Source organism: Ornithorhynchus anatinus, chromosome 11, assembly GCF_004115215.2.
Source record: "Ornithorhynchus anatinus isolate Pmale09 chromosome 11, mOrnAna1.pri.v4, whole genome shotgun sequence".
Taxonomy (NCBI): Eukaryota; Metazoa; Chordata; class Mammalia; order Monotremata; family Ornithorhynchidae; genus Ornithorhynchus; species Ornithorhynchus anatinus.
In genome coordinates this window covers 63,432,690-63,454,285 of record NC_041738.1, presented here as the reverse complement: position 1 = coordinate 63,454,285, position 21,596 = coordinate 63,432,690, and the positions used below count along the sequence as shown (strand labels likewise).

The 21,596-nt window shown below is 49.8% G+C and overlaps 1 protein-coding gene across 3 annotated transcripts in view; it reads right to left on the bottom strand.

The window, feature by feature from the left end:
- The window catches only part of ASIC2 (acid sensing ion channel subunit 2), a 217,506-nt gene that overhangs the window by 28,474 nt on the left and 167,436 nt on the right, over nucleotides 1–21,596 (bottom strand). For all 3 annotated transcript variants that reach the window (XM_029075933.2, XM_029075932.2, XM_029075931.2), the window contains exon 3: nucleotides 17,883–18,010. In XM_029075933.2, the coding sequence (XP_028931766.1) occupies nucleotides 17,883–18,010 (128 nt within the window). The remainder of the gene's footprint in view (nucleotides 1–17,882; nucleotides 18,011–21,596) is intronic.

Sequence of the window (21,596 nt, the reverse complement as noted above, 5' to 3'; positions counted from 1 at the left end):
GAGGTGCCCCATCCTTCCTTCCTAACTGCCAGAGAAGGGGGCAGGAGAGGAATAGAGCCGATGGGCACAATCTCCTTTGGAATCAAGCCTTAGGTTGTCTGTCAGTTGACCATTATGGCCATGGCAGTCTGTAGGTGATGGACAGGGCTTAACCAGACTCTAGCTGGACCTCGACATTCAGGGGAAGAGCGTGGAGTAGAGGCAGGGTTACGCTGCGGCACTACACTGTACTGGATCTGTGCTGGGGCTAGGCTGGGGCAGGTCTGGCCTACGGCTGTTGGGTGGGGGTCTCTATCTGGCCAATGCTGTTGAGTTTCCCTCCGCACTTGGCTTTGTTTCTCTGGTTTTTGTATGTGGACTTGCATTCTGTCCTAGGATTACACAGTGGTGGGAGAAGCCAGTGAGGGTTTGGAGGGGGGTAACATGGGGGCAGGGGAGGTGAGGGTGGAGGGCCCAGAGAAGAGTGAAAGGAAGACAAGAAGTATAGTCAGGAGGGAGAGAGACTTATGCTGAGGAAAAGGCACAGGGCAAGCATCATGCTGAGGATTTTGTCTTTTCAAAAAGGATAAAAGAAGCAAGCAATGAAGACTCTCTCAACTCCCACCCCTGCAGAAAAAAGGCAAAGAACATTTAGTGTGAAGCATTAATTCATTAATTCAATTCATTCAATCATATTTATTGGGTGTTTACTGTGTGCAGAGCACTGTATTAAGCACTTGGAAAGTACAATACAACAATAAACAGACACATTCCTTGTCCACAGTGAGCCCACAGTCCAGAAGGGGACACACAGACACCAAGATAAACAAATGAAACACATGCATCCAAGTGATGTGGGGCTGGGATAAAGGAAGAACAAAGAAAGCAAGTTAGTGAAATGTAGAAAGGAATGAGGGAAGTGGTGAGGGGAGGGTAGTTTGGGAAGGTCTTCTAGAGGAGACGTGCCCTCAATAAGGCCTCGAAGCAGGCGATAGTAACTGTCAGATTTGAAGAGGGAGGGTGCTTCAGGCCAGAGGCAGGACATGGGTGATGGGTCGGCGGTGATATAGGCAAGATGGAGGCACAGTGAAAAGGATAGCATTAGAGGAGCAAAGTGTGTAGGCTGGGATGCAGTAGGAGAGTAGCGAGGTGAGGCAGGAGGGGGCAAGGTGATTGAGTGCTTTAAAGCCAAAGATAAGTAGTTTTTCTTTGATGCGGAGGTGGATGGGCAACCAGTGGAGTTTTCTGAGGAGTGGGGTGACATGTCCTGAATGTTTTTGCAGGAAAATAATCAGGCAGCAGAGTGAAGCATGGACAGGAGTGGGGAGAGACAGGAGGCTGGGAGGTCAGCAAGGAGGCTGATGCAGTTATCCAGGTGGGACAGGATGAGTGATTGTATTGACATGACAGTTTGGAGGAGAGGAAAGGGTGGATCTCAGAGATGCCGTGAAGGTGGGGCCGACATGATTCAGCGATGGACCCAACACGTGAGTTGAATGAGAGAGAGAAGTCAAGGACAACACCAAGGCCACAGGCCTGAGAGACAGGATGGAATGGTGGTGCCATCTACAGTGATGGGAAAACCAGGGGGTGGACAGGGCTTGGGGGGAAAGAAAAGGAGTTCCATCCTGTACACGTCAAGCTTGAGGTAACGGCAGGACATCCAAGCAGAGATGTCCTGAAGGCAAGAGGAAATGCAAGACTGCAGAGAGGGAGAGAGATCAGGGCCAGAGATGCAGACCTGGGCATCAACCACAGCAGGGGAGCCTATTGGAAAGATCACAGGCCAGGGAGTCAGACGACCTGGGTTCTCATCCTGGATCCGCCACTTACCTGCTATGTGAACTTGAGAAAGTAACTTAATTTCTCTGTCCCTCGGTTTCTTCATCTGTAAAATGGGGATTCAATATCTGATCTCCCTACTACTTGGACTGTGAGCCCCATTTGGGACAGGCACTATAACCAACCTGGTAATTTTGAATCTACCCCAGCACTTATTATAGTGTTTGGCATATAGTAAGTGCTTAGCAAATACCATTATTACCAGATGGTTCAGCTATACTCTTAACATTCAAGATGTATTACTATAAGGCCAGTTAGATTGAAATTCCACATATCTTGAAAGCCCTGAAAATAAAATGATCCCTTAGTGGTGTGGGGTCGAGTGCAGGGGTGACAAGTAATAAATCATCTAAAATTTATCAGCCAAAGGGAATACTCTGACTAAAAATCATAATCAGCCCATCTATGACTTCAGTCACTGTATCAGTCTGATCATTCTCTGTTTTAGGGTGTGGCAGAAGGTCCTGATTTGGGTCCCTCTTCTGGCCCAGCAGGGGGCTAGGCCAATCAGCACAGCCTGCTTGGGCAGAAGGGGCTCGGATCAGAGCAGAACTGATGCGGGGGAGGTGGTTCTGACTGGAGGTCTGCGTGCTGGAGCACAGGAAGTCGCTCCAGTTGGACTGATCCCACTGCCCAGAGGCAGGGGCTGGGTTGCCCCGAGGTCTGTGTGCAGAGGAGCTTACAGAGGAGCTCCAAGTGCAGAGGTGGAGATGCCATCGGCCAGGGGGAGCAGCCTCAGCCCAGGGAGCTCTGGCCAATCGAGAGAAGTCATTCCAAAGTGGACGAGGGCACCAGTTTCTTTTTTTTTTATGGGATCTGTTAAGCACTTACTATGTGCCAAGCACTGTACCAAGCACTGGAGTAGATACAAGCTACTCAGTTGGACACAGTCCATGTACCACACGGGGCTCACAGTCTTCATCCCCATTTACAGGAAACAGAGGCACAGAGAAATTAAGTGGCTTGTCCAAGGTCACACAGCAGACAAGTCACAGAATCATTCATTCAATAGTATTTATTGAGCACTTACTATGTACAGAGCACTGTTCTAAGCGCTAGGAATATACAATTCGGCAACAGAAAGAGACAATCCCTGCCCAATGACAGGCTTACAGTCTAATCGGGGGACATGCGCAGTAGCCGCTCTCCTCCTCCTCGCCTTGAGAAGCAGCGTGGCTCAGTGTTAAGAGCCCAGCCTTAGGAGTCAGAGGTCATGGGTTCCAATCCTGACTTCGCCACCTAATAACAATAATAATAATAATAATAATGATGATGATGGTTGTTAAGCGCTAATTATGTGTAATGCATTGTTCTAAGTGCGGGGGGGGGGGGGGGGAGGGGGGCGGGGAATACAAGGTGATCAGGCTGCCCCCGTGGGGCTCACAGTCTCCATCCCCATTTTCCAGAGGAGGCCACTGAGGCCCAGAGAAGAGACCTTCATTCATTCAATAGTATTTATTGAGCGCTTACTATGTGCAGAGCACTGTACTAGGCTCTTGGAGTGTTCTGCTGTAGAATGCCTTGTTGAAGGTTAGGCTCGGTGGATGTGCATTGAATGTTGGGCAATTCATTCACCCTCCTTTCTTAAACATTCTTATCTGTAAAATAGGGAGAACATAGCATTGCCTTTCATGTTTGATGCTGGATTTTAACTGGGTGTGGGATGAACTGGGGAAACCAATGGGTTGCACCAAGCCCTTCCAGTCTGTGCCCTTGAAATGAGTATTGTTTACTGAGTTGTGGTATTTGTTATCTTGCTGCTGATTGGTTGATTACAGGGTGGAAACCTTTCCAGAATCTTCCCCTTTGGTCCACAAACTTTCTGGGGCTTCGGTTTGAAGACAGCCTCCTGAGGAGGTTTTAAACAAACCCAAGGAAAAGCTTTTTCTCCTTTGACTTTACAGGCTGAGAATATCAAAAGGTTCACAAGGGGTTTGGAGACAATCGTGGACAAGTGGTTTGTAGTGGGAGGGAAACATAGCAACGTAGAGGGAAAAGTTATGGTCCATCCCATAATCATCAGGACACACATTCAGGAGGGCACGACCACACAGTACCTGTTGCTACTGACAGAGACCAAATCTTGTCCGGGCTGGGAGGTAGCCTTGACTCAGGAATTGCTTGTTTAATCCTGAAGCTGCACCCCAGGCTGGTCTGTCTGCCCCTGTGGTCCCTCAGAAGCCTGTCACTATGTGTATTCGGTATAACACCCGGTTCACAAAGACCCTGATTGGGATCTGAATGGAAGGGAATCTCCTCCCTGTTCTGCCCTGCTTCCCTGCTGAGCTCCTGGGAGAAAACTCCTCAGTGAAATGGGAATCACTTTTCAAAGTTGACACGGGGGGTCTCTGTCATGATGAAGCCAGATGAAGCCAGTCTGCTGCCCTGATCTTTGAGGCCAGGAGCCTGTGCTCTTGGCTGGAGGGGATGAGGGAGGGGGGAGGACTCCTTGGGCCTTTGCAGAGGGAGGAGGGAGGACTCCTTGGGCCTTTGCAGCCCGCTGGGCCCCTTGAGAAGGTTCACAGGCTAGAACCACCTTCTGGTCAGGCTGAGTGGAGGCTGAAGGGACTTCAGGGAGGGAACTGGGAGGAGCAGGGGAGGAGGGGCAGGGAGGGGTGAAGAACTGAAGACAGAGCCAGACAGGGGCAAAGGGTTGAGGCCCAAGCAAAGAGAGAGACCAGACAGAGGGTCTGAGGCAGAGAGACAAAGGGAGAGAGAGATTGGGTCACCTACAGGGAGAGAAGAGAGAAACAAAGAGCTTCAGAGATAGAAACACAATCCAGAAACCGAGAAACAGAGGGGGCCTGGCAAGCCAGGAGAAGCCCAGACCTAGCCAGAGGGGGGGGAGAGATGGAAAGAGACCATGAGAAGGAGGCAGGCAGATGGCAGGCAGGCACATGCATGCACACAAGCAGGCGCGCGCGCACACACACACACACAAACCACACACTCATTCTCTCTCTCTCTCTCTCTCTCACTGGCTCTCTTCTCCCTCCCTCCCCCCACCCACTCTCTAGTTAATTAGCAGCCCCAGGTAAGCAGACAAAGACAGCATCACCAGAGGTTTACTGCTGCCTCTGGGGCTGCCCTCATTTTTAGAGAAGCAGCGAAGCTCAGTGGAAAGAGCCTGGGCTTGGGAGTCAGAGGTCATGGGTTTAGAGACCGACTCAGCCACTTGTCAGCTCTGTGACTGTGGGCAAGTCAAAACTTCTCTATGCCTCAGTTACCTCATCTGTAAAATGGGAATTAACTGTGAGCCTCACGTGGGACAACCTGATTACCCTGTATCTACCCCAGCACTTAGAACAGTGCTCTGCACATAGTAAGCACTTAACAAATACCAACATTATTATTATTATTAGAGACGAATTTAGTACGATTTTCCTTTTGACAAAGAAAGTCACTGCTACCATTTTGCTGCTGCTGTTACTGAAAAGAGCAGAAAGGTCATAGTGTCTTATTAAGTCCTGGAAGAGATTACGCTTCCAGTTCACATTCTGAGTCCTAGACCCCCAGAGCCACCATGTCCCCACTCAAACTCTGACCACAGCTCAGAGTCTCTTCACTCACACTCTGAACCTGGGACTCCAGTCCAGAGACTTCCGGCTCACACTCCAAGTCTGAGACTCCAGTCTAGAGTCTTCCAGCTCACGCTCTGAGTCCGAGACCCTCAGCGCCACAATCTGCCCACTTGTACTCCAAGCCAGAGTCCTATCAAACTCTGAGTTCAGGTCCCCAGCCCAGGAATCAGCTGGTGCCAAACCGGCACCTCCAGCCAGCTGAGCTCAAACCCACCCAATGGGGAGAAGAAAACAGAAAACCCAATGAGCCAGGAGCTGTTTCCTGGCCAACGGACAGCTCAGATGTAGCTCAGCAACTAGGGCAGAGGGAAACTGTGGATGCCCGCTCCACCCAGCCCCCACCCTGTGCCACTCTCCTCTCCTGCCCCACTGCTGTACTGATAATAATAATAATAATACTGTTGGTATTTGTTAAGCGCTTACTATGTGCCGAGCACTGTTCTAAGCGCTGGGGTAAACACAGGGGAATCAGGTTGTCCCACGTGGGGCTCACAGTTAATCCCCATTTTACAGATGAAGAGGCACAGAGAAGTTAAGTGACTTGCCCACAGTCACACAGCTGACAAGTGGCAGAGCTGGGATTCGAACTCATGAGCCCTGACTCCAAAGCCCGTGCTCTTTTCACTGCGCCACGCTGCTTCTCATGATGCAGGCTCCATCTGCTTCAGGTGGCTTTGAGTTGGTATTGCCAACTGTGTGCTCTGACCACTGGTCTCCCTTCCCAAGGTCTCTGAGAGACTCCAGCCTGGAGGGGACAGGCATCGACCTTCTCAACTTCTGCCCTTTTGGCTCAGCAGATGGCTGGTCTGGACAGCAGAGAACAGCTGCTACCGGCCTCTCCCCAGCACTGGTGCTTGTCCTGTCCCATTCAGCCACTGCTGTGGCCAAACAGCAGTCATTACACACTGAGCGGGGCTGAGGAAGGGGAACCCTGGCCAAGGGGAGAGAGGGATAGTTGAGGGGCTCCCGGACTGGTCCCATTGCTTCAGGGTTGGATCTTCCTACTCTCCAGGAGGCTGGGCTTTAAATGAGAACATCAGTGAGTCCTGCTCCACCCAAAATTCCACTGAGCAGCTTTGTCCCAGTATCTTTCCCTCTACAAAAACCTCAGGAAACTAGAAGATTCCCAAGCAGGAAAACTGCACCCCTGCTTGCAAAGGATAGGCCCAGGTCTGGATGTCCGGGCGGCCTCCTCGCTGATCTTGGACAACTCTGGAGGCACCAGGAGGCACCTGCGTTGGTTGCACTGTGCCTCTGGACTGGCCCTGACCGAACATCTGCAGCCTCCTGAGGGGCAGCTCTTGCCTTCTATGTTGGCGGGAATCCCACACTCTGGGTGGGCCTTGAGGAATTTCGACAGGCAAGGCCAGAAAATGTGAGTGGCCTGCACAAAGACGTCCACTGACGCTCTCGGTGGTTGAACTGGAAGAGTTTCCTGGGGGACCGGAAGGGCATTCTGACCTCAGCTGGCAGATCTCTCGATGCTGCCTTGAGCCTGGGGGCCAAGACTAGGCTGAACAGGCCCAGGCTTGCCACCCAGCCTTGCTTCACTCCGATGGTGGTGGTGGTGGAGGACGAGAGGGAGGAGGGCTTTGGGGAAACTGGTGGGAGAGCCACAGGGAAAGCCAGGCAGAGTTGTAGGGAGGAAAACTGCAGGGAGGGCACAGGGAAAGCCAAGAGAAGAGCCATAAGGAGAGCAATGAGGAGAAAAGCCTCAGGGAGAAGAGCAGCTTGGAGTAGAGCCACAGGGAGGAAAGCCAAAGGGAGAGCTCTGGGGAGAACAGTAGAGAAAGTCATTGGAGAGCCTCTGGGGAGAACCATAGAGAAAGCCACCGGGAGCGCCCTGCGGAGAACGATAGAGAAAGCCAAAAGGAGAAGCAGTAGGGTGAGCCACAGGGAAAGCCATAGGGAGGAGATCCTCTGCATCAAACAGAAACTCCTTACCACTGGTTTTAAAGCACTCAATCACCTCACCCCCTATTACCTTACTCCACTGATCACCTACTACAGTCCAGCCTGCACACTTCACTCCTCTAACGCCAACCTACTCAATGAACCTTGCTCTCCCCTTTCTCATCACTGGCCCCTAGTCCAAGTCCTCCCCCTGGCCTGGAACTCTTACCCCCTTGGTGATGGCATCCAACCTCCTATAAGACTGTGAGACCTGGACTTGTTCCAGATGGGACTTGGCCCCTGGAGTCATTCCATCAGCTCCACCCACGCACCACTCACAACGCTAAGTGGGAGGACCAGATGACCAACAATGAGGTCTTGGAGGGTAGCCTGCTGGACAGCATCGAAGCGCGATTCATAGCAACACAGCTCCACTGGACAGGTCTTGTGAGGAGAGGGAATGACAGCAGGATATCTAATTTTCTGCAGTATGGGGAACTGAAAGGGTAGCATACAAGCTTAGAGGGCAGAAAAAACTATTTAAAGATATGATGAAATGTAGTCTCAATCACTGTGACATTCGAGCAGACGGTTGAGAGACACTAGAGCAGAAAGAACAGCCTGGCAGGCGACAATCAGGAGAGAGGCAGCTCTCCTCAAGCAGGGGCTAGAGGGGGACACACTGCAGAGGCTGACCATCCTGGAGGGTGGCAATCGGGATGGGGCCTACTCTCCTGGAGCAAAGGCTTGTGTAACACTGGAATGTAAAGAGGCAGAAGAAAAGAGAGGCAAGCCCAAAGTGGGACCATTACTAGGAAATGACACAGGGCGGGGGGAGGGGGGATCCCACGCCAGAGTGTCAGTCTCATTCGTTCGCGTGGGTGAGACCTCACCGCCAGGAGCGTCAGCTCCAAATTCAAAAGGCAGCGATATATAAATGGGCAAATAGAAACCATGAGTCGTGAGAAATATCATGTTCCTTAAGAAATGAGTTTGTGAAGAGAAACGAGGGGGCAAGAGTCAACTCCACTTTGCTCCAATCCATGTGTTTAATTTTGCTTTAGTCTAAGCACTCCTGGGGTCTATTTCTTCAAGGGCCAGCTCTGTGCAGATATCAGTGATTCCGAAAGTGTTTGCATTCATCCTTAACTTTGGTTGAGGAGCCTGGAAGTGGCTGCCAAATTAACAGGATTCTCCCACTAATCTGGCAGGGTAAATGGAAGGAAATGAACAATCTCAACTCCTAGCATTCCCTGTTTCTTCCAACGTAGCTTCCTGGGAGCCTTAACAACTTTTCAGATGATTTTCCTCAGCAGTGATGCTTTTCAATGACCATCCCTTAAATTCTAGTCATAGAAGAGCTTCAGATGCAGACTTTGCAAACATTTCTCTGGTGTTTAGGGATTTCATTAATCAGGCAAACATCACTTTATTATCGAGAAATTCATCTCCCCGGCTTCCCTTCCCTCTTTCTGACCCCATGCAGCGGCAGATAGGATCCCTCATGGGCTCAGTCTTGCTCCCCATTTGACAGATGAGGTGACTGAGGTGCAGGGAGGAGAAGTGACTTGCCCAGGGTCATGCAGCAGGCAAGTGGTAGAGGTGGCATTAGAACCCAGGTCCTTCTGACTCCCAGGCCTGGGCTTTATCCATTATGCCATGCTGCTTCTCTGCTGCTCTACCACTTGTCTGCTGTATGACCCTGGGCAGGTCACTTGGTTCCTCTGTGCCTCTATTCCCTAATCTGTAAAATTGGGATTCTATTCTTAAAATTCCTCCTATTTAGACTGTGAGCTCCATTTGGGACCTGATTATTGTATATGTACCCCAGTGCTTAGTGCAGTGCTACTAGACTGTAAACTCTTTGTGGACAGGGATATATCTATAATTCTATTTATTTATATTGATGCTACTGATGCCTGTTTACTTATTTTGATGTCTGTCTCTCCCCTTCTAGACTGTCAGCCCAGTGTGGGTGGGGATTGTTTCTCTTTATTGCTGAATTGTACTTTCCAAACGCTTAGTACTGTGCTCTGCACACAGTAAGCGCTCAATAAATACGATTGAATGAATGAATGAATGTATCTACCAACTCTGTTATGTTGCACTTGCCCAAGTACATAGTATAGTACTCTGCTCACAGCTAATTGTGGGCAGGAAATGTGTCTTACTGCTAAAGCGTCCTCTCCCAAGTGCTTAGTACAATGCTTTGCACATGGCAAGTGCTCAATAAATACAACTGAATGAATTTCCAGGTGTGGGTGCCAGGGGAGGGCACCTAGCGAGAGGGCTTTTACTGTTTTCCACTGAAGCTGAGCCTCACCCATTGTTCATAATATCTCTAAAATATGCCCCTTCCTCTGCATCCAAACTGCTTCCCCATCTCTGCATCCAACAACAAGTCCTTACCATGGACTCTAAGGTCCTCAATCACCTTGCTCCATCCACCCTCACATCACATAACTTACTCAGAGGCCTGTCTGGAGCCTTTTTTTTTTTGAATGGAATTTGTTAAGCTCTTCCCTCTAGACTGTAAGTTCATTGTGGACAGGAAATGTGTCTGTTATATTGCTGTGTTGTACTCTCCCAAGTGCTTAGTACAGTGCTCTGCACACAGTAAGCATTCAATAAATACAATTGATTGATTGATTAATTGAGGTGCCTGGCACTGTAAGATACTCATGTTGGACACTGTCTATATTCACTGATTCATTCATTTCATTAATTCGATCATATTTATTGAGCACTTAACTGTGTGCAACACACTAAACTAAGCACTTGGAAAGCACAATATAGCAACAAGAAGATACAATCCCTGCCCACACCGGGCTTACAGTCTAGAGGTGGGGGAGACGACATCAAACGAGTAAACAGGCATCAGTATAAATAAATAGAATTATTTACATATTATATATATGTGTATATATATATATATATACATACACTATATATATGTATACATATATACATGTGTGGTGGAGCAGGGAGGGGTGGGAAAGCAAAGGGAGGCAGTCAAGGTGACGCAGAAGGGAAGGGGAGCTGAGGGAAAAGGGGGGCTTAGTCTGGGAAGGCCTCTTGGAGGAGGTGAGCCCTCAGAAAGGCTTTTAAGGGGGGGGAAGTATGATTTTTTTGCAGATGTGAGGAGGGAGGGTGTTTCAGGGCAGAGATAGGACCTGGGCCAGGGGTCGGTGGTGAGACAGGCGAGATGGGGGCACAGTGAGAAGGTTAACACCAGAGGAGTGGAGTGTGCAGGCTGGGCTGTAGAAGGAGAGAAGGGAGGTGAGGTAAGAAGGTACAAGGTGATGGAGAGTTTTGAAGCCAACAGTGAGGAGTTTTTGCTTGATACGGAGGTTAATAGGCAAACACTGGAGATTTTTGAGGAGGTGAGTGACATGTCCTGAATGCTTCTGCAGAAAGATAATCCAGGCAGCAGAATGAAGTATGGACTGAAGTGGAAGAGGTTGGGAGGTCAGAATGGAGGCTGATGCAGTAATCTAGTCAATATAGAATGAGTAATTATACTAATGTGGTAGTGGTTTGAATGAAGAGGAAAGGGAGGATCTTGGTTATGTTGTGAAGGTGAGACTGGCAGGATTTAGTGACAGATCGGATATTCAATAGTATTTATTGAGCGCTTACTATGTGCAGAGCACTGTACTAAGCGCTTGGAATGAACAAGTCGGCAACAGATAGAGACAGTCCCTGCCGTTTGACGGGTGGGGTGAATGAGAGACCGGAATCAAAGATGACACCAAGGTTGCAGGCTCGTGTGAGGGGGTCCCACATGGGCCTCACAGTCTTAGTCCCCATTTTACAGATGAGGTAACTGAGGCCCAGAGAAGGTAAGTGACTTGCACAAGGTCACATAGACAAGTGGAGGAGCCAAGATTACATCCAAGACCTGGGCTTTTTCCATTAGGCCATGCTGCTTTCCTCATGTTTCTGGCTTCTGTCCCACTTCTAGGTAGGTCTTAGAAAACTAGGGTTTTCTCTGGCTCCTCCTTGGCCATCTGGTCCTTCTTGACCTCCCAGTCCTCAAGGCAAGAATGCGGTCCTCTCCTGGCTCTGCCCCACCCCACCACTCCCTAAGACCCCACGATGCAGCCTGCTGCCAGACTGGCTGGGTCGGGGGGGAGTGGGGAAGTATGGTGAGAGGTGAGTGAAGGCCACACAGGTGTTTGGCCATGCTTGTAGGACTGGCCTGTGTCTCCTGGACAGAATGCTCCCCTCCCTTCCAGCACCTGCTGTTTCCTGCCAGGGAGCCTCTTTCCAGGGCAGAAGGGTAGCAGTTCCAAGTCTCACCCAGCCCTTCTGGAGTGTGGAATCCCAGGGTGCACAGTGGTGCTCCAATTTCTGTGAGGAGGAGGCTTTGCTCCTGCTACAGTCCTGCCAACCTCCTTCTGCTCGGTGGCATCAGCTCCCCATCCCAGTGTATCCTGCACAGTAGTCCCTAACACCTTCCCAACCCCGCCATGAGATGCTGCCCAGCACCTATCGTCCCCCTTTTAAATCACCAAATTAAGGCAATTTAGGACCTCTGAGGTGCAACCAGTCCAGTTCCTGACTCCCTGGGCCCCTCCCACACAGCTGCCTGTCCCCCCCAGCCTTTTGGCCCCAGCTGGCTGGCCTGCCAGCCAGGGAAGTTGTCCTCTTGGCTTCTCTTTCCCCCACGGCTTTGCGGTCCCTCTGAGTGATCCAGCCCAGAGTTAAAGCTTCCTTTCATTAGAGTTTGGTCTGCGGGCTGGATGTTAAGTGTCTGTGGGCCATGGAGCCTATAAAGCTGACTGGCTGGTTGGAAAACCATCAGCAGCTAAGGTACCTCAGCACTGGGAATTGCATTTGAGAATAAATTAATGGACAGTGCAGGCAATTACATTACAATAGTATTAACTACCCCACAGGGACAAAGCCTCAATTTTTCAGTGAGCTACTGACTGTTGAAAGCTGAGGTTTTCAGGTGGTTTTCTGGGGTGAAGCTGGGCAGGGCCCCACAGTCCCAGATGGTAAGGTGATTACCTCCCTCCCCCTCACTCCTCAGGCAACCTCCTTGGAACTTGACCCCGTCTTCCAAAAGCCCCCAATTTCATGTGGTCACTCTCCTTGGATTTCTCACTTACAGGCCACTGCCACTGTCGACTCGAGTTCAGATAAACAGCACTTAGAGCGCTTCTAAATTTATTCCCTCTCTCTGTTTAACACATAGTTTCACCTTTGAACACTGGCCCTCCTTTGTGGCATTGGCTCTGGGAAGCTGTCAGCCACCATGACCCTGGGCAGTAACTTCTATGCTCTGAGCCTCAGTTTCCACATCTATAAAATGGAGATTATTATTATTATGGTATTTGTTAAACACTTACTATGGGCCAAGCACTGTTCTAAGTGCTGGGGTAGATACAAGGTAATCAGATTGTTCTGTGTGGGGCTCCCAGTCTTCATCCCCATTTTACAGATGTGGGAACTGAGGCACAGAGAAGTTAAGTGACTTGCCCAAAGTCACACAGCTGACAAGTGGCGGAGCCGGGATTAGAACCCATGACCTCTGACTCCTAAACCCGTGATCCTTCCACTGTGCCACGCTGCTTCTCTGGTAAGATCCCTCCTCTCTCTCCCTCTTTAATTGTCAATCTTGGTTATTTTATATGTATCCTGGTGCTCTGCACAATGTTTTGGCACATAGAAAGCACTTAATAAATGCCACAGTGAGTTAATAAATCCATAGCGGATCTGTACTCAGGAGCTTCAGTAAATGCTATTAACTGAGAGACTGATGATTCCTCCATCAAAAGATTTCACTTCTGTCCATTTGGCATGGCTCCACAAAGTGCAATTTATCTAGGAAACTGAGGCAATTAATCTATAGCATTTATTGAGCATTCACTATGTGTAGAGCACTGTAGAGCTTGGGAGTGTACAATACAATGGTAGGTAGATATGATCCCTGCCCAAAGTAATCTTAGGGACTAGAGGGGGTGAGAGAGACTAGAGGGGGTGAGAGACAATAAAATAAATTATAGATGGACCTGTACATAAGTGCTAGGGGAACGAGTCGAAAATTAAAGTGCTTGAGGAGTAATAATCATCATCATCATCATATTTGTTAAGTGCTTACTATGTGCCGAGCACTGTTCTAAGTGCTGGGGTAGGTACAAGGTAATCAGGTTGTCCCACGTGGGGCGCACAGTCTTAATCCCCATTTTACAGGTGAGGGAACTGAAGCAGAGAGAAGTTAAGTGACTTGCCCAAGGTCACTCAGCGGACAAGTGGGGGAGCCAGGATTAGAACCCACGTCCTCTGACTCCCAACTTCGAGCTTTTTCCACTAAGCCACACTGCTTACTCACGTGCACAAGTGATGCAGAAGAGAGGGCAAACAGGGGAAACAATGTGGCTTAGTGGAAACAGCACAGGCCTGGCCTGGGACCTGGGTGCTAATCCCAGCTCTACCACTTCCCTGCTGTGTGTCCTTGGGCAGGTCTTTTAACTTCTCTGGGCCTCAGGTTCTTCATCCATAAAATGGGGATTAAATCCTAGTTCCTTCTATTTAGATCATGAGCATCATATGGGACAGGGACTGTGTCCAAACTGATTATTTTGTATCTACCCCAGTGCTTACTATAGAGCTTAGCACATATCAAGCAATTAATAAATATTATTATTATCATTAATAATTATTAAGTGAGGGCTTAGTCTGGAAGGCCTCTTGGAGGAGCTGTGATTTTAGGAAGGTCTTGAAGGTGGGGAGATTGGTGGTCTGTAAGATATGAAAGGTGAGGGAGTGCAAGGCCAGAGAGAATATGTGGGCAAGGGGTCATTGGGTGCGGTGAGACTGAGGAACAAAGAATAGGTTGGCAGTAGAGGAGCTACGTATGCAGACAGGTTGGCCTTTTGTTCTAGTTCAGGTGATGGGCCTCTTCTCAATTTCTGGAGGCAGATGTGGTCTAAAAAGAGTCAAATGGTCCCGGATTGGTGGGTTTTGTCCCAGATAGCCTGGTCAGTTGATCTCGCTCTAAGCCCCAGTTACTACTTGGTCACTTTAAATTCTTGGATTTCCACATCAGGGATGGAACCTGCTCAGTGCAGGCTTAGCTCAGGAGGACCCAGAGCATTCTTGGATTTATAGTACAACCATTCTGTGCTACTGGGACTTGGATCCATCCTAGCTCCTCTCCACTGCCCTGATCCATTGGTCCCTTAGAGGGAAAGATAAGGTGCCCAGGCTGCTCCATCCCATTATGTCCCCCGCAACTGCTCGGCTACTATGGCTCCCTTAGTGACTCATGGAGGATTGGCAGGCTATTCGGGCTTTAGGATGTGTCTCCCTTGTCCTTGGATCCTTGGTCTCAGGCAGGCCTCCGGCAGATCCTGAACTGCTACGTGTGGGGCACGTCAGAGGCAAGGGTTGAGGAAGGGCAGCGCGATAAACAAGGAAGTTGGCTGGGAGAGGCGGGAGGAAGCTGGCTGGGAATGGTGGGAGGATGCTAACTGGAAGTAGAGGGGGGAAGCTGGCTGGGAGTGGAGGGAGGAAATTGGCTGGGAGTGGCGAGAGTAAGCTGGCTGGGAGTGGTGGGAGGAAGCTGGCTGGAAGCAGTGGGAGGAATCTGGCGGAAGGAGCTGACAGGAGCAAATGGAGGGTGTTGAACCCAGCAGCTGAGTTCTTGTGGAAATTGTTGGTTTTTTGTTTCTGAATACCAGTCAGATCTCCTATTCCTGAGGGAACAGGCCAACTGCCCTCATAAACAATGCACTGTGTCTCTATATGTGCCACCCAGGCTGGCACACTCTGGCGGCCTCTTTCTTGGGCTTGCTGGCACCGAGGATCCAAAATTTTTGGTGTCTCTTGCTATAGGTAATCAATCAATGGTATTTATTGGACACTTACTGTGTGCTTGGGAGAGTGCAATACAATGGAGTTGGTAGACAGGTTCCCTACCCACAAGGATCTTACAGTCTAGAGGGGGAGACAGACATTAAAATAAATGATGGATAAAGGAAATAACAGAGTATAAGGATAAGGACATAAGTGCTGTGGGGTTGAGGGTGAAGTGAGTATCAAAATGCTTAAGGGGTACAGATCTAAGAGCACAGGTGATGGAGAAGGGAAAGAGGGTGGGGAGATGAGAGGTGAGGCAATGTGGAAACCAAATCTTAACCAGTCTTACTTCATTTTGTTTTCAGTCTTCATTTTGAATTAGTCTAGTTTGTTTTCCTAAATCATGCTTCAGCCACCCTCTTCCCCAGTTGTCAATTTCAGCCACACCCTGTCATCAGTTAAGAAAACTGCAGCCACACTTGATTGGATCCTGCTGAAGGTGTGATGTGCACCACACCACCACAGGCTATAACTATCTCTCCCTCCTTTCGCTGATGGGATTGACCCCATTTTGGGGCAACAGGCTCTGTCCATCCTCAACCATACAGTGCTGTAATAATATTGCAATAATTAACCCCTTGTGCTGTGATACTGCGACTTGATTTTTCTGTTAGACCTGACAGTGGAAGGAATTCTTGGAGGATATGATCTGAGTAGGTAGCTGGGCAGCTGTCCAACCCTGGACATGCTGAGCCTTCATAAGCCCCATGTGAGGGTTGTACCAATCAAAGAGATGCGCTAGGTGCCTACTTTGTTCAAAGCATTGTACTGAGGGCCTACTGTGTGAAGAGCATGATACTGAGTATTCACTGCATGCAGAACTCCAAATTGAAGGTGTCTTGCGTGCAGGGCCCCGTACTGTACTGTGCAGAGCAGTGTACTGGGTGTCTACTGTGTGCAGAGCAGTGTACTGAATGCCTACTGTGCAAAGTGGATGGGTAAGTCTTCCGCCCTCCTGCTCTAACCCTCCATTCCCTGGAACTCTCATTATTGCCTGCCCCAGGAGCCAGGAGAGTGACTGCAGGTAACTGCTCGAACGTACTTGTTACAATTTTCTGGGAGAGAATTCTGTGTTCAGCAATTAGCTCAACTGCCAGCATAGGCAGGGGGGAGGATTGGGCAGTCGTCGAACCTGGGGACGACGGCAGAGCAGAGCAGATGCTCGGAACCTCAGCAGCTGCCACCTGAGTCCTTGAAAGAACATCAAGTCCATAATACTCCAGTCTAGGAAACACAGAGTCAGTCTCAAGGCTTTCAGAAAGCAAGGGAGCCGGGGCCTGATCACTTCCTCACCTCACAGAGCAGAAAGGGGAAACGTCTGGCACCCCAACTGCCCGCCATAGCTTACCCATCGTGTTGGACGACTTCCTCTAGCTCATAAACAGCTTGTTCTTCTACCTCTTTCAACAAACAGCTCTTCCCCTATCTCCCTATCGCCATCGAACTATACCTTCCTATCTCTACATCTGTCATCGAAGCAGCATGGCTTAGTGGAAAGAGCACAAGCGTGGGAGTCAGAGGTCATGGGTTCTAATCCCACCTCCTGCCACTTATCAGCTGTGTGACTTTGGGCAAGTCATTTAACCTCTCTGTGCCTGTTACCTCATCTGTAAAATGGGCATAAAGACTGTGAGCCCCACGTGGGACAATCATGTGCTTGGCACATAGTAAGCATTTAACAAATACCATTATTATTATTATTATTATTATCATCTTTCTCTGGTGATAGAGATGGAGAGGGACTGAGGAGAGGAGATAAGGAGGGAGGGAGAGAGAGAGAGAGAGAGAAACTTCCTGTCTGTTTTTGAAGGTGATACAGTTGACCACAAGATGCTCGCCACATGGTGCCAGAGGATAGGCTGAAAAGGCCAATCAGTGACCGACACCCCTTCCACATTGTGCACACATAAAGAGAGATCCTGGCTGTGACCAGAGGCGCTGGGTCAGTCAGAAAGGTGTGTGGTGCCACCCTCGGCCCAAAGACCAGGAACTGTATACCCCCACCTTGCCAGTCACAGCTTTACCCTCCAAATGCCTAAAGGCTGCAGTGGCATCTCCTGGACAACAGAGGGACCCCTCCACTAGTCGTGGCACTTTCCTCCACTCCCCCAACCAAGTGATGTGGGGCCCAGCCTGCCCGCTGCCCCATCTCCCAGCTGCTCTCTATGGACTGGAGGAGAGGGAGGGTAGGCCTGAGCTAGAATTCATCAGTCCTAGATGACACTGTGTCTCCACTGGCCTGTAATTCCTACCGAGAGGCAATTTGACAGGGTTTGGTCAGTGAGGATGAGGTTTCTACCTCTCCAACACCAGGGTCACCGATCGGAAACACCCACGCCGATGTTCACCCCGAGACCACCGATCAGAAACACACAAGCCAATGTTCACTCCAGAGTCACCGATCAGAAACACTCACGCCAATGTTCACCCCAGAATCACCGACTGGAAACTTCCTTGCTGATGTTCACACTAGAGTCACCGATCAGAAACCCCCATGCTGACTTTCATTTTGCCGCCTTCCTGCCCGGGGCTCCTCGCTGTCCCACAGCAGGAGGTTTGTGCCCATCCATGGCTTCCAAGCAAGGCCCTCCTCCCACAGGGGGCAGTACGGCATCATCCCATAGCCCAGCCCCACAGTTAGAGGGGCTTGGCAAGGCGGCCACTTCCCCATCTTGGGTCCGGCAGCAAATGGAGAAAGGAAAAGAGCCGGGGACTTACCCTCTGCTCCTGGGTGGCCACAAAGGTCTGGAATCCAGGGGCTACCCCAAAGCCCAGCTCCTGGACAAACGGGGGCTCCGACTGACTGTGGATCTGAACCTTCACACCAGCTTCAAACGTCGTTTCCTCTGCAACAGACACAGGGACCGATCAAAGGGGTTCAGAAATTGAGCGCTATGGGTCCGTTGAGCCCCATTGAGTCAGGGAGCCGGGAGAGACCTGCAGAAGCCATCTGGTCCATTCTCCTGACTCAATTCCCCGTTTGCCAATCAATTATATTTATTGAGCATTTAATGTATGCAGAGCACTTTATTAAGCACTTGGGAGAGAACAACAGAGTTGTATAGACATGACTGTGACCTCAAAGAGCTTGCAATCCAATGGGCTGGGGGAGCAGAGATTAAAATAAATCACAGATGGGAGAAATGGCAGCATATAAAAATAGGTACATAAATGTTGTGGGACTGAGGGTGGGGTGAGTATCAAAGTGCTTAAGGGATGCAGATCTGAGGACACAGGTGACACAGAAGGGCAGGGGGATAGGGTAGGAAAATGAAGGCCTACTCAGGGAAGGCCTCTTGGAGATGTGATTTTAATGGGGCTTTGAAGGTCTTGTAAAGTGGGCAGAAGGCCATCTTTCTTCCCTGACCTCTGTCATCTCTTGACCTCAAGACAGACGTCTGGTTGATTTGCAGCTGAACCCACATGCCCCCAGGAGACATCTGTGGGGAACTAAAAAGGCAGCAGTCCTGGGGAGAGGTTGGGAAGACTGTAGAGGAGAGGCCTATCTGAGCTCCAGTTTCAGAGAGAAGACTGAGCCTGACCTTGCCAGGAACCCAGCCCACCCTATTAAACTCCTAAACCTGGGATCGGGGCTAATGCTGCTGCTTGCAAAATAGTGGCCAGTGGTGGTGGCCAGCTATACTGGCCAATGGCACCAGGCTGGGGAACAGCTTGGTGTCTAGGTGGCCCCACGGGGACAGAACCCTGACCCCCCCCCCCATCTGCGAGGCCCCCAGGCTTCCCAGGCCAGAGAAGGTCAGGGAAGTTGCTTGGTTCATCCTCATGGCTCTGAGCCCAGAAGTACGGGAGAAATGGCAGGGGCAGCAGCAGTAGGGATGGAAAGGGGCAACTCTTTCCATAGCCCTTTCAAGAACCAAAGGGCCAACGGAGCTAGTTACGGCCACCTGGCCTGCCTGAAGGGCTGAGGGGGCAAAGCTAATGCCTTTGATCAGCTGGACTCTCTTTTGTAGCTGGTTGCCAGATGTCCACTGCTGGGCCATATTATTTGACATTTAGCCTCATCATGCTTTTAAAGAGGTTCTTCTGTTTATCTGAGGACCTGTGGAGGCAGACAGAGGACCAGTAGAGGCAGAGGACTGGTGGAGGCAAGATTGGTGGAGGCAGAGAAAGCATGGAGACAGACAGGGCCAGAACATCCCCTGGCATCTGGGCAGTTGTGGATTTCTTCAATCAACGGTATTTACTGAGCACTTACTATGTACAGAGCATCATTCTAAGTGCTTGGGAAAGTACAATACAATACAGTGAATAGACACAATCCCTGCCCTCAAAGAGTTTACAGTCTAGCACCTGAGTGTGAACTCCATTCATTCATTCAATCTAATTTATTGAGTTCTTACTGTGTGCAGAGCACTGTACTAAGTACTTGGAAAGTACAATTCAGCAATAGAGACATTCCCTGTCCAAAATGGGCTTACAGTCTAGAAGGGGGGAGACAGACATCAAAACAAGTAAACAGGCATCAATATAAATAAATAGAATTATAGATACATACATTTTACATATATACTTAAGTGCTGTGGGGTTGTGGGGAGAGCAAAGGGAGCAAGTCGCGGTAATGTGGAAGGGAGGGGGAGCTGAGAAAAAGGGGGGCTTAGTCTGGGAAGGCCTCTTGGAGGAGGTGAGCCTTCAGTAGGACTTTGAAGGGGGGGAAGAGTGATTGGCGGATTTGAGGAGGGAGGGCTTTATGGGCCAGAGGTAGCACGTGGACCAGGGGTTGACAGCGGGACAGGCGAGATCAAGGCACAGTGAGGGTTAGCACCAGAGGAGTGAAGGAGAAAAGGGAGGTGAAGTAAGAAAGGGCAAGGTGAAGGAGAACTTTGAAGGCAATAATGAGGAGATTTTGTTTGATATGGGGGTTGATAGGCAAGCGCTGGAGATTTTTGCTGGGGGGGTGACATGCCCAGAACATATCTGTAGAAACATCCAATGGTCCCAGACACAGCATGGGCCTCACAGTGTAAGTAGGATGGAATAGGATTTAATCCTCATTTCACAGATGTGGAAACTGAAGCACTGAGAAGTAAAATGACTTGCCCAAGGTCACAGGGTAGACAAGTGGCAGATATGGGATTATAACCCAGGTCTTCTGACTCCCAGGCCCCATGCTCTTTCCATTAGACTAGGCTCTATTTCTTTTTCTTTGCATCCTGCCTTTCCTAATTGGAGAAGCAGTGTGGCTCAGTGGAAAGAGCATGGGCTTTGGAGTCAGGGCTCATGAGTTCAAATCCCAGATCTGCCACTTGTCGGCTGTGTGACTGTGGGCAAGTCACTTAACTTCTCTGTGCCTCAGTTCCCTCATCTGTAAAATGGGGATTAAGACTGTGAGCCCCACGTGGGACAACCTGATTCCCCTGTCTACCCCAGCGCTTAGAACAGTGCTCGGCACATAGTAAGCGCTTAACAAATACCAACATTATTATTATTATTATTACTAATTGCTGCCCACCAGACAAGACTGACTTCTGCATTGGTCTCCCAGCAGTCCACTGCCAGGCTGGTCTGCATGTGGCACTGGTCTAAGAAAGAGAGAAGATAGCTTATCCCCATTTTACAGATGAGAACACTGAAGCCCAGCAAGGTTTGCTGACATGTCACCCTGGAAGTCAGTGGCAGGGTTGGTACTAGAACCCAAGTCTCCTGAAGACCAGTCCCATATTTTGTCCACCAGACCACACTACTCTCTTCTAAGCATGCCAGTGCCAACATCAGAGTCAGAATCCTGAGCCAGATAGACCGTGAGTCTGACCTTTACCCTTGTACAAAGTCTGACGTTCTAATAAACCACTCCTGCTTGCTACTGAGAGTCTTTGGTCTCCAGATCTGGGTTCCTAGTAGGGTGGTTAATAGAATTGAGGAAAGCCCACCAGAAACTATGCCAGTATCCTTGGCATAAAGTGCTGATCCGGTGGGTAGGATGCATGTGCATGAACAGAGAAGTGGAGGATGCTGAACTCTAATACCTCTGTGCCATCTAGAGGAGTGTGCATTCTAAATCCTTTCTCCAACACGCTTGCTGCAGCTCAGGCTGCTGGGCACCAGATCCGGGCATGAGTCCAGGCACCAGCCCAGGTCATGAACTTCACCACAGACTGCCTTGCCATTTCCGGAGACTCTCATCTGCTGCTGGCCCAGGATTCTGCATCTCCCAGCCCCGCTCCCCAGGGCCCCGGATGAAGACTCTATATAACTAGGAGGAATGGAAGGAGTAGAACCAAATTGGAATAAATTGCACCGTGGGTTGGTCAGCATTATTTATGGCTCTGAAATCCAGTTCTATTGCCCAAGACAGAGCTGTGCTGGGATTGCAGTCATTGAACCGTTTTCTGAATTAGAAACAGCCAGTGGTTACAGAGGAACTGAAAGCCTCACAGGCATCAAGCTGAAACAGTAGGTGCAGCGACCACCACT